General features: G+C 47.4%; 1 protein-coding gene across 4 annotated transcripts in view; it reads right to left on the bottom strand.

The window, feature by feature from the left end:
* The window catches only part of DNHD1 (dynein heavy chain domain 1), a 55,178-nt gene that overhangs the window by 5,394 nt on the left and 36,647 nt on the right, over positions 1-13,137 (bottom strand). For all 4 annotated transcript variants that reach the window (XM_054699426.1, XM_054699428.1, XM_054699427.1 and 1 more), the window contains 8 exons: positions 12,773-12,981; positions 12,425-12,629; positions 12,246-12,348; positions 8,280-8,429; positions 7,845-8,027; positions 7,299-7,730; positions 6,652-7,123; positions 188-481 (listed from right to left, as the gene is read on the bottom strand). In XM_054699426.1, the coding sequence (XP_054555401.1) occupies positions 188-481; positions 6,652-7,123; positions 7,299-7,730; positions 7,845-8,027; positions 8,280-8,429; positions 12,246-12,348; positions 12,425-12,629; positions 12,773-12,981 (2,048 nt within the window). The remainder of the gene's footprint in view (positions 1-187; positions 482-6,651; positions 7,124-7,298; positions 7,731-7,844; positions 8,028-8,279; positions 8,430-12,245; positions 12,349-12,424; positions 12,630-12,772; positions 12,982-13,137) is intronic.

Below are 13,137 nucleotides of genomic sequence, written 5' to 3'. Positions count from 1 at the left end.
CCACCATGCCAGCACCTGCCCCGCCCCCCAAACCCAGGCACAACATCTAACCAGCACCCCCGACTGACTGGATGGTTCCTGTGTGGCACTTCAACAGAGTTAGTACCCAGGATGAGGTGGGGAGCTGAGGTCAGACTAGGGTGTGAGAGGCCTGTGGGACCACAGAGTGGGGGAAACCAGTTCTCACCACCTGCAGCTGCCTCCCGGAGATGAGAACCCAGTTCCGGGTCAGAGCCTGAGAGCACACGGAGGGAGGGAAGGGGCAGAGGCTGCGTCTCAAGGGCTGGCCTTGACTCCTGACTCTCTGTCTCTTCTGTCTCCTTCTCCTCCTGCTCTTGCTCTTCTTCCTTTTTCTTCTCCTCCTTGTTTTCACTCTCTTCTGCCTTCTCCTCTTGTGTTGAGTCCACAGCCTCATTGTCCTCCTCACTGCTGTCATCTTCATCGTCCATGTCTGCCTCTTGGTTGTTCACGGAACCCTCACCTGTGGTAGTAAGATGCAGGGAAGTTCTTTTCAGAGTAGGGATCAGGATCCTAGGAAGCACCACTCATCAAGGGCTCCCTCTCAGGGAAGCTCTGCAGGAGACACCTTGGAAAGGTCGCTAAGCTCTCTATCTCCCGGTTCCCTTATCTGCAAAAAAATGGGATTGATATTGGTGAGTAGCTCATGGAAGATAACTGTGAAGACAACATGACATGATATAGAAAGGGCTTAACGGATGCCTAGAAGAACTCAATAAGTGTTAGCTACCATTATATTAAGTCAGAAATGCCAGGAAAGGCTCTTAGTCATCCCTGAATTTGGTTCCATTTCTGCCTTTCTGTAGGTTGCTTAGAAGAGTAGTGCATTTCTCTTTTTTTGCCTGAGCTAATTCTATCATAACAACTAGATGAGCCATTGCTAGTATAGAAATTGGTGCCTGGAAGCAGTGCATAAGCAGTGGAATGTGCCAAATCCTGTGCAGTGTGTTGGGCACAGATGGTTGGCTAACCAATAATTATCCCCAACTCCTTCTACTGTGTCTCTTCTACTACAGGAGCTGGAAAAGACTTTTTTTTAATTATTAAGAAATTTAAGGTTTTTTAAAAAGATTTATTCATTTATGCATACAAGAACTGGGGTACAGTCCAGAGGGGTTGGGGGTGAGAGGATTCACCAGAGACAGAGTGGGGAACAGAACAGGTGGACTGACCGAAGCACACTGCTGAGGGGAGCAGCGGGAGTGTCAGGAGAGGTCTGTAGTGCCATGTGGGTAGCTCCCTGGCCGGCTGGGGGATCGAACTTGTGCTGCAGTGGCTGCAGACAGCTTCATAGGCCATGTCTTAACTCTTTGTGCCACCAGGGAGGCCATAGATTTTTTTAAAAGAAGTAAAGCATTTAAGGCAAGAGAAGCTTGGTGTATTCATTTCCTGTTGCTTAACAAATTACCACAAATTTAGCAGCTCAAAACCACACCCACTATTTTCTCCTAGTTGAGTAGGTTAGAAACCAGGCACAGCACAACTGGATCCTCTGCTCAGAGTTACACTGGGCTGAGATCAGTGTCAGCTGGGACTGTAGTGCTCATCTGGGATTGGGTCGTCTTCCAGGCTTACTGGTTTTTTACAAAACTCATATCCTTTTCAATACTTTTCCTGTAGTCCACGAATCCTTCTTGGGCTTCAAATCTTTCTGATTTCTGCCTTTCTTCTGTGACGGGGACCGTGTGCTAACTGGGTCCATTCAGGATAATAACCTTATCCTAATGTCAGTTGATTTGTAACCTCAATTACATCTGCAGTCTCTCTTGTCATGTGACATAACAATTATGGGAGTGATCCAGAGGACATTGAGCATAGGGGTGAGATTCTGCCTACCTCTGGCTACTCACACTGTCGTGGTGCACGGAGAGGTAGCAGTCGATTTGATGATAAATTACAGCAGTTTTACTGGCCTAAAATAACACTTATTCTCTCATAGTTCTGGAGTCAAGAAGATCAAAATCATGGAATCAGCAAGGCTGTACTCCCTCTCAAGGCTTTAAGGCTTTAAGGAAGAATCCAGCCTTGCCTCCTCCAGCTTTTTTTTTCTTTTGTAAAGATTCATTTTTATTTATGCACACAATAACTGGGGTACAGGCCAGAGGTGCTGGGGGGTGAGAGGATTCACCAGAGACAGAGTGGGGAACAGAACAGGCAGATCTACTGAAATACACTGCTAAGGGGAGCAGCAGACATGACAGGAGAGATGCCAGCGATTGAACTCAGGCCGTGGTGGCTGCTGACAGCTTGACAGCACTGAGACTTTAACCCCTGCACCACCAGGGAGGCTCTTGCCTCCTCCAGCTTTTGGCAATTTTAGGAGTTTCTTGGTTTGCGGCACTATAACTCTGAAATCTCTATCTTCATGTGGCCTTCCCTCTACACACCTGTGTCTTTCCTTCTGTTTCTTCTCTTATAAAGACACTGGTAATTGGACTAAGGACCAACCCAAATAACCTTTGGTGGTCTCATCAAGGTCCTTAATTACATCTGTAAAGACTCTTTTTCCAAAAAAGGTTACTTTCATAGGTTCTAGGAGTTAGAATATGGATATCTTTTTTGGGGAGGAGGCATCATTCAACCATTACAAAAGCCAACTTGCTAAGGACTATAGAGCAGAAAGAGAAGAATCTGGTGCTTGGAGGCAACACTGAAACCCTGCACCTGCTTATGTTGGTATTTCTTATAATGTTAGATAAATAAATCCCTATTTGTCTAAGTCAAGATAGACTGGGCTTTTGTTACTGGCAACTTAGAGCATTCCCAGCTGATATAATGAGTTGGGGGTGGGGATGTGGTCAGTCAGGATTTTCCTTTTCCTTACTGGGAAGGTGGCCGGGCAATATGGTGGGGAAGAGGTTGACTTAATCTCGTGGTACCTGGACCATGTGACCTCAGATTTTTGTGGTTTCAGTGGAAAATACTAGAGCATTCTGGCTGCATTCTACTTAGATGACAGAAACAATCTCTAGGAAAATAACTTTCTTGGCATATCAGGCATTTTCAGACTACTGATGATCAGATATTCACGTACCTTACTGATTTGTAAAAATGGCTCGCTACCCCATCCTGCATGGAATAGGAAATTAGAGGCTATTGGAGGAGCCTGGAAAATTGGGGCAGCCTAATCCTCTAGGTCACAAGCAGTCTCTCTATGCATTATTTATTGCTTGACAAACATAATCATCTCCCCCCAACCTTTGATTTGGGTACATCCCACAGTAAGAGCAATCCACTCCATGGACAATTCACCTAAGTTCACGACTCTGTTTCTGTACTATAGCTCTGACATGACATCTGAGGTTTAGATGAATGACAATTACACTGAATCTTGGAGGAAATGATGGAGCCCCCAGAACCAGTGTTAAGAGACAGAAATGGTTTAAGTTCAAGTTATGAAACTGCCCTAAGGCATTGGTTAATAACTAGTAGGGTCCTTATAAATGAAATCTGCAGGGGAAAAATTATATAAGGGGATTAGCCAGAAAATACCCCATCTAATAGCAGTCATCTGTCTTTAATTTTTTTTAAAAGATTTATTTATTTATTTATGCAAGCATTGGGTACAGTCAGAGGCACGGGAGGGTGAGAGAATTCACCAGAGCCAGAGCGGAGAGGAGAAGAGGCAGAGTGACGAAGTACACTGCTGAGGGGAGCAGCGGGTGGCAGGAGAGGTCTGAGTGCCATGTTGTGGGGCCCTCGCCCTGCAGCCGGAGATAGAACCTGCGCTGCAGAGACTGTGGGCAGCTTCGCAACCCAGCGCTCAACTGCTGCGCCACCGGGGAAGCCCTGTCTTTGTTTAATTTTAAGGCAAATCCAAAGCCTCCATTCCCATTCCAGCAGGAAGTGCATGTTTAAGGCAGAATAGCTACAAAAGGAGATTCTTGTCTTTCCTTTCACAGAGAGCCCTGGGGACAATAGAAAAGAAAACTATACCATTTATCAGAATCTAGGGCAACCAAACTGGCCATACAAGAACTCACTCCATAGCCAGTGCAATGATGCTGATCATTTGCCTTGCTGTCTCTGTCTGCTATTATACTATACATGCAAGAGACTAACACATAGTGCACGTTTCTTACACTTTTCCAGTTTCTAAACAGAAAATCTATTGCAGTTACAGATTTGCTTCACTTTGCAAATCAAGCATATTGGGAGGGTGAGATTTCACAGGTAGTATAATCTCAGGTTGCAGAATCACATAAGAAACATGTCTAAGGCCTCCCTGCAGTGCCGATTTGATCCCCGCCAGCCTCAGAGCAACCCACATGGCAAGAAGACCTCCCCTGTCTCACCCACTGCTCCCCTCAGCAGTGTATTTCGTCAGTCTGCCTGTTCTGTTCCCTGCTCTGTCTCAGGTGAATCCTCTCACCCTCCCGTGCATCTGGCCTGTACCCCAGTTCTCGTATAGATAAAATAAATCTTAAAAAAAAAAAAGAAACATGTCTAGATCTGATCAAGAGTAATAAATATCATTTATGATTCACCGTTCATATCTACTCCAGCCTCCCAATTCTAGACTCAGAACTGGAAGCAGCATCTAGATAGTTATGTGTCTTTTATTAGAGACAGGTGGATTCATTTATAGTTATAAATGTAATAGTTGTAATTTTGTAATGGTATATGGGTGCAAGGAAAAGTTGCCAAGGGATGGACTGTAATAATGGTAGCAGTAGTAATAATGATTGTAATAATGACTAACATTTTTGTATCAACTCCCTTTACATGAATTATCTTAGTTAATACAATACATAATGAGAGGTATAATTAACACCCTCATTAATTGACTTAGAGAAATTAAGTATCTTGCTTTAGGCCACATAGCTAGCAAAGGACAACTATTTGACTCAGATAGTCTGATTAATAAGCCTATGTTGAAATGCAAATCAAAACCTGCACCCCTATGTTTATAGCAGCACTATTTACAGTAGCTAAGCTATGGAAACAACCCAAATGCCCCAAAATAGATGACTGGATCAAGAAGATGTGGTACATATACACCATGGAATATTACTCAGCATTCAAAAAAGATAAACACATGCAGTTTGCAGCAACATGGATGGAGCTAGAAGGGATCATGCTCAGCGAAATAAGCCAGAAAGAAAAAGAAAAATACCGGATGGTCTCACTCATAGCAGGAATCTAGAAAACCTAAACAAGGGACCAGGAAAAAGACTAATTAATACAAAGTAAAAATCAAAATCAACAAGCAACTGTAAACCAGAGATACACTACCAGGGTGGCGGTGGGGGGGAAGGAAAAGCGGGGAGAGGAAGGACTAGGGTCAAAATAAGGGGGGGGGGCAATTGTATGGGGAATATAACCAAAATGAAAATGCATACATTGTACAAAAATGAAAAATGATGTAAGAATTATATAAAAAAATATTAATTTAAAAAAAAAACACACCTAACTCCAGTGAGAACGGCCCATATCAAAAAGACCAGAAACAAGTGCTGGTGAGGGTGTAGAGAAAAAGGAACTCTCCTACCCTGCTGGTGGGAATGTAGACTGGTCCAGCCCCTATGGAAAGCAGTGTGGAGGTTTCTCAAAAGACTAAAAATGGATCTGCCATACGATCCCACTCCTAGGTATCGACCACAAAAATCTAAGATAACTAATCCAAATGGAAACTGGCACTCCCATGTTTACAACAGCACTATTTACAATAGCCAAGCTATGGAAACAACCAAAATCAGATGAGTAGATCAAGAAAAGGTGGTATATATACACCATGGAATACTCCTCAGCAATCAAAAAAGATAAACGTGTGCCTTTTGCAGTAACATGCATGAAGCTACAAGGGCTTCTACTAAGTGAAATAAACAAGAAGGTGAAAGATAAGTCACTTACATGTGGAATATAGAGAAACCAAGCAAAGTCAGGCAAAGACAAACTTTAAAACCAGCCCTGGAAAACTGACCATAGATCTTCAACTTTGTGTGGTAGGGGAAGAAGAGGCATGAAAACAGGGTGGAGGGTGGGGGTAGAATACAATGGACTGTGGTGGAGGACTTTGGGAGCTTGGTGGTGGGAGGGTCATGGTGGCTACCTGAGGGGGCAAGTCCTATATTGTCAAAACACTAGCAAGGATGTAAAATAATGTTACTTCAATAAAAATTTTAAAATAATAATAAAAACACACACAATAAAAGCCCATGTTGCTGCCCACTTACTTATGCACCGTCCACTGTAGAAGTTTATTATTCACACCAGGGCAACCCCCAACCTCATCTTCTGAGAAATAAACACCTTTGCTTCCCTACAAAATGCCCTTTCTGACATCCCACCCACGTGGGTCCCTGAGCCCTGCTGAGCCACTCGAAATATTTCCCCAGAATTCCTGAACATGGATAAATTTGGCTAGTAAAGCTCTGATCTGTAGACCAAGTCTCCAGTCACGCTGACCAGACCAGGGCATGAAAGATCATGGACTGGTCAGCCATGTGGCTTGAGATCATTGTAATATGAGTCAAAAAAAAAAAATGTTGACAGAAGTAATCAATCACTATCACTTAGACTGGAGGAACCTGGAATAATCTGGTGTCTTCATTCTGAAAGGGGAGATCACATGTAACTGAGAGTGTTGGGCAGTTCAGAAACGTGAGCAGCACTGTCTGTCCCTGGCCTTACCTCTGCCTTTTGAGCTATCAGGGCCCGAGGACTTAGTCTCTTCCAGAGGCAGTGGGTCCAGCCAGATGAGGGCTTGGTTGCTGGGGTCAAGCAGCAGAGGCCAACGGCAACTGTGGTAGTGGGTGCGACTTCGCAGAAACAGGCCTGCGAGACGGGCTGACTTGGCCTGGGGCTTCAGGTCTCGGTCCCACTGGAACTGCTCTGACTTTGAGCTCAGCAAGAACAGGAGGTTGAAGGGAGCGTGTGTGGACAGCAGGGGGACTGGGGGAGGCACAGAGCTGCCAAATTTTTGTTGCTTCCGGGCCTGTGCCATGTCATCTGGGGCCAGGGGCTCCTGAAAGCCCTTGCACAGGGCCAGCCACTTGTCCATCATCTCCTGGCGCCGCAGTGCAGGGAACTGGCCCAGGTAGACGATGGCAGCTGAACACAGGAGGGCATCTCCCAAGATGGTCACGGAGTACCCCTGCAACTTCTGGTGTGAAGGGAAGACCAGAGGGTGTAGGCAGAGGGTTTGGCAGAGGGGGCAAAGCAGGGTATGGAGAGAAGCCTGACAAAGGCATGGAGTAGGACGGAGGGAGGAGGGAGGGCCCCGGCGGAGCATAGGAGAAGAGCAGTGGTGCAGAAGTGAACTTGGGAGGGGCTGTTACCTGGAGGTCTGTGGTCCAGGAGTACATGGGCGTCAGCAGTGCAGCCTTTATGGGCCACTTGTGATACTGGCTACACTGAGCCCAGCTGAGATCCTCTGCCATGTGTCTGTGGGAAGCCTGAGTGGACTGCATCTTCTTGGTCAGGGCCAAAGTGTGCTCGAGGATCTGCTGGCCTTGAAACTGGTAGTGGCCCAGGCGGGCCTGCTCCTTAGCTAGTGTCACTTCAACCTGCTGCAGCAGCAGACCCGTGGGCAGCCCTCGGCGCCGTGCTAGACTGTAGCGCACGATGGCCCAGAGCCAGGCTGCTAGGCTTGCTACAGGTAAACTCACTGCCTGCAGAGCTGCCTCGCTCATACCTGGAGCGTTCAGGGCTAGCTTTAGCTTTATCAGCTCCGAGTCCGTCACCTTCTCCTTGGGGAAGAACACCAGCTCCTGGGAGAGAGTATTAACAGAGGTGGGGAAGACGTGAGCGCTTGAGCCTTGCCCCAAGAGTCTAACCCTACCAAGTCTCCCCTCTGCTCCTCTACTGCGCCCCACTCTGCCTACCTGGTAAAAGTCTTCAGAGCATAACAGCTGCTTGGCACTGGTCCAGCCTGTTTTACGGTGGAACAGTTCGCACAGTGCGTCAGTCACCCGGACCACGGGTTCTGGGGGTGCTCGATAGCTCCGTATCTCCTCAAAGTCAGCCACCCGCAGCTGGCTCAGGGGCCCCTGAAATGCTGTGCCCATCTAGATGGTCAAGGTCAAGAGAGGCACTCTTGGTCTGAGCTCCAAACTTATTTCTCTCCAGGGTTTTGCCAGGAAGGCTCACCTCCTAAGAGTCCCCACAAGAAACCTTTCCCCAATCCATCCTGTTCCCTATGCCCCTCCCCCAGGACACTCCATGGCAAGTCACCCCACCATATCCTCTTCTCTGGGTATCCTTTGAGGGTGTCCCCTCCCAAGAGAGGAGCACTGTCGGTGGGCAGCGAGACGACCCACCTGCTCCAGGAAAGCCGCTTGCTGAGCCCGCAGGGCATCTCGGTGCCTGGTCAGGTTCTTAACGAGGTTTTCCTGCTGCTGGCTCTCCACCAGCAGCCGTTGGTACAGAAGCCTGTCTTGCTCTAGTTGATGATGCAATGTGGTGAGGCTCTGTGCACAGAGATGCAGGCTCTGTAGCGCCAGACCCCTGGCCAGGTGGGAAGACCCCAAGGGAACACTCCATGGGCTTGGGACTCCAGCCTACTCTTTCACTTGGTGAGGGTGGCCATGCTGAACTCCAAAGAGGCCACAGATACAGACCGTCACTTATTGATCTGTGAGTTGTGCATCTGGTAGTGCAGACCCGAATGGGTGGCTGCTTCTTCTGACCCACTCGACAGGGCCAGGGAATCTGGAATCAAAGCCTACGTGCTTAACCATTAGATGAGAGTCTTTCTCTCACCTGACCCACTGGTGGCATTTGTCACAGGAGACAGTTCCCGCTGTCTTGACTTCCCTGATGCCATCCTCGCTTTTGGCTCCTCCAAATGCTCTGGTTGTTCTTTCTCAGTTTTGCCAGGGCCCCCATCTCTTCTCACCTGACAGACACTCTGATGCACCCTTCCTAACCTCACGTCTTTGATCATCACCTATATTCTACCTCCTCCCACATTTCTACCTCTAGCCAGATTCTTTCTCAGTGCCCACACCCATGTGTCCATCTGCTTAGTGGAAATCTCCCCTTTGCTTTCTCACAGGCACCCTGGGCCCCACATCTCCAAGAATAAACATATCGGCCATGCCGCCTTAGATCTCTTGGAAACGTGACCCTGGAGCATTCTATTTCTCATAGAACTGTGGCAAAATATACCCAAGTATCCCAAGGAAGGAACCTATTTGTTACCCTGACTCCATTTCTTCTATTCCTCCAAATCCAACTCATCTTCAAGCCATTCAGTTCTACCTCCAGAATGTCTCTCATGTCTATCGCTCCTGCCTCCAGCACTCATCACGCATGCCCGTGCTCGCACCTTGACCTCCTACACTGTCTTCCTCACTGGCATCTTGACTGCTGCTTTTACTCCCCGTCTATGCTGTGGCCTGATCAGTTTTTTTTTTTTTTTTAAATAAAATATCATCATACTGCTTAACATTTGCCACTCTTTCATTTGGCTTACGAAGCCTCCATAGCCAGGTCCCTATCATCATTCCAACCTCTTCTTTTTTTTTTTTTTTTAAGATTTATTTATTTATTTATACAAGCACTGGGTACAGTTAGAAGCGCGTGAGAGTGAGGGAATTCACCAGAGCCAGAGCGGGGAGCAGAACAGGCAGACTGATGAAATACACTGCTGAGGGGAGCAGCGGGCGGCAGGAGGGGTCTGAGCGCCATGTGGGACCCTCCTCCGGTGGCTGGGGAGCAGCCGGGGATCGAACCGGCGCTGCAGAGGCTGCGGGCAGCTTCGCAACCCAGTGCTCAACTGCTGAGCCACTGGGGACGCCCCCAACCTCATCTCTTTTTTCTCTCCTAGTACTCTATAGCCACTCTTGACTTGTAGTCCTTCCAATGCAGACACATTCTCTGGCCTCTGGGCCTTTGCACATGCTTTACTTCAGCTTGTGCATTCCTCCTCTCCAACCCCTTTTATGCCAACTCTCACCTAACCTTCAGGTATCAATTTTGATGTAGTTCATTCATTTGTTCACATATTTAAAGGAATGTTTTTGAATGCCTACCATGTTCTATACATAGCTCTGGACTACATACTGACACACGAGGTTTTTTTTCTAGAAAGCCTCGATATTTCAAAGCGCCCTGGACTTTCTCTGTCATAACACATTACTTTGTAATTGCCTGCATGAGTCTGTATCTTCCAATAAACTAGGCACCATGAAGCAAGGAGAGAGCTTTATATGTTTCTTATAAGGAGGCAATCTAATCTGACATAATTAGCACATAACATTTATATGTGACAGCACTTTTAAATGCTTCCCATCAAGATCTCACTTGATTCTTATCATAAACTTGCAAGGTTAGGGGAATTTCCTGAAGCCCTCTAGATCTCTGTATTTAAAATGGGACTAAAGATAGACACATTAGAAAACTGTGGAAAGGATTCTAGCTAGCTAGATGATGATTATGGCGATTGAGTAAATGGCCGAGGGATTTGACACTGAACACTATGGACATCTGAGACTGTGAACACCTCTAATCCAGATTTTGGGCTGATGTTATGCTCTGATATAACTGACCCAGGGATCAAAGAATAATAGTACCCCTGACACAGATCAACAATTCCTAATATTAATTGCCTTGGGAAAAGGTAAGACCCAGGACTGGAAACAAGAATTTTCAAAACATGGGAAAGAGAACTCCTGTATGTGAACTTTTCTGTTGGCATCTCAGTGGACACATGTGGTATAATCTAAGCTGGTGAATCTGTGTGGCGGGTGGCAGGAGGGCACAAGTGCATGAGAACCCTAGGGAGCACCTTCCCCAGAAGGCAATGAAAGCCGTGAACGGGGAGACAATGTGAGTGTGCCAAGTGTGCCCCTAGAGTTGTGGGGCACTGGCTGGCAGTCCTCAGGGCACCCAGGCTAGGCTATGGAGCGGTAAGGCCTGGAAGCACAGTAGGAAGTCAGTCAGATTATCTGCCTGTGAGTGAATCACTTGTTCACTTCTCTGTAGTTATCCTTGACCCTTCATCAAAGTTGCGTATAGCAGGAAGGAAAAGAAAAAATCAAGTTATATCAGGATTTCTCTTATTAAAAACAAAAGACCAGGGCCTCCCTGGTGGCGCAGCGGTTGAGCGTTGGGTTGCGAAGCTGCCAGCAGCTTCTGCAGTGCTGGTTCGATCCCTGGCTGCTCCCCGGCCACCGGAGGAGGGTCCCACATGGTGCGCAGACCTCTCCTGCCGCCCGCTGCTCCCCTCAGCAGTGTACTTCGGTCCTTCTGCCTGCTCTGCTCCCCGCTCTGGCTCTGGTGAATTCTCTCACCCTCCCGTGCTTCTGACTGTACCCAGTGCTTGTATAAATAAATAAATAAATAAATAAATCTTAAAAAAAAATAAAATTAAAAATTAAAAAAATAAAAACAAAAGACCAAAAAAATTCTCTTTTGGAAAATCACCTTTACCTGAGGGTATTTGGTTATAGAAGGTACGGTGGTCCCTCCCCTAGCAGTTTTAGCTAGACCTGAGAGGCATATGTATTCAAGCGAGAAGACTGCTTGAATAGGAAATAGGAAAGCAGCAGGATTCAGAGTATGAACTAGAAAAATATCTCCTTTTACATGAGAACTGCATTTGGAAAGCTCTAAAGGAAGAGTGGAGTTGCTGAAAAACATTGGGGAGCAGGTACTGGGGAGATGAGCTGAGAAAAGCTAGTCATGGGGCAATCCCCTGTAGAGGCACATGACAGAGGAAATCCAAAACATTGATGTCTGGTCTATCATTTGAATCTATTTCTGGCTCTGTGCTTGAAAGGAAACTGTCCCTGCTGCTGTTACCTATCCACAGTTCCCCACGTACAAAACCACCTTGCATCCTTGGTACTTTTGTGGAAGGAACAGACATAAGAACAGAGGCGTGGAAGAGACAATCGCTGCAGAGGCGTGCCAACTAGAAGTGACAGTGACTTCAGGAGAGGGTAAGGGAGAGGCGACCATGAGAATGTCACCACTGCCCTGTCTCCAGTGGAAATCCATAGATGTCTTGAGGCGGGGGGCATCTGAGCTTCACACAATCAGGATACTCGGGACAACCAGAAGAAGACATTTAGGTTTCATGTGTTTAGAAGAATCAGCCAGGTCCGGGCTGCGCCATGGGGAACTTTGAGCCTGAGCTCTAAAGGATCAGAGAGCTGCCTTTGGGAAAGGAGACTCTCAGGAGACAAGAACTCAGGTTCAGTCGGTTAGTTCCTCCAAAGTCCCTTTTGGGTGCCTGCTTTGACCCTGCTGTGTCTGCCTCCTAATTTTCTCCCCTTTACCTTGCGAGAACCTTTCAGCTGCTGTTCCAAGTTGAAGAGCAGGTTGGTATAGGTATTGTGCTTCTCAATCATCATTTTCAGACTCCACAGGGCATTCTGGATTCTGGAGATACAAAGGTGCCAATGAGTGGATCTGAGGGAACAGGAGGAGTTAGAGTGCTGGGGATGGGGCCACTCACAGATGAGCCTTGTTCTTAATTTTCAGTGTCATCTGCTGCCGCTGCAGTATGAAGGTGCCCAGGAAGTCTAGGAAAGTCTTGGGGGTGACGAGTGGCAATTCAGGGCACAGGTGTCCATGGTAGCTGGCAGCCGAGAGGTGGATGAGAGCCATGACTTTGGCCACACGGGGAACTGAGGCCCGGAGGTCTGGGCATATCATGTAATCTGCAACGGGCATGGCTTTGGTCTCAGCTTGTAAGCTTGAAGGGAACAGAGGAGGGACAGGAGGGGAGGGAAGGGTAAGGAAGGGGAGGGGAGGAGACCCTCTTCTGCTCAGGGAAAGAGCAGAAAAGGTAAAGAGGGCTCACCGTCTTTAAGGGGTGGACTTCTGACACTCTCCAGGTAGTGCTGGGCCACGCTGACTAGGGTGGCTTGGTCCCAAGGTTCGTAGCGGTCAATGCTGGCGACAGCCACTTCAAGGAGCCTCAGGAAAAGGGTGGAGGGCAGTTTCCTGTGGATCTGGTCATCTTCCAGCAGGATGAAAAGGTGCAGGTGGCTACACACTTGCTGGTAGAACCTGTGGGCCATCCGCTCAGAAACTATCCTCCCCGGCCCCACCCCGGTTCCCTTTCCAGGCCCTAGTCCCAACCTTGACCCTTTAGCCCTAGTCTTCTGAGTCTTCACAGTGACCCCCAGAATTTTTTTTTTTTTTGGTCTTTTGCCCACAACAGCC

Source organism: Talpa occidentalis, unplaced genomic scaffold (genome assembly GCF_014898055.3).
Source record: "Talpa occidentalis isolate TD23 unplaced genomic scaffold, MPIMG_talOcc4v2.1 talOcc4.3, whole genome shotgun sequence".
In the NCBI taxonomy this organism is placed as follows: domain Eukaryota; kingdom Metazoa; phylum Chordata; class Mammalia; order Eulipotyphla; family Talpidae; genus Talpa; species Talpa occidentalis.
This window is presented reverse-complemented; position numbering and strand designations above follow the sequence as displayed.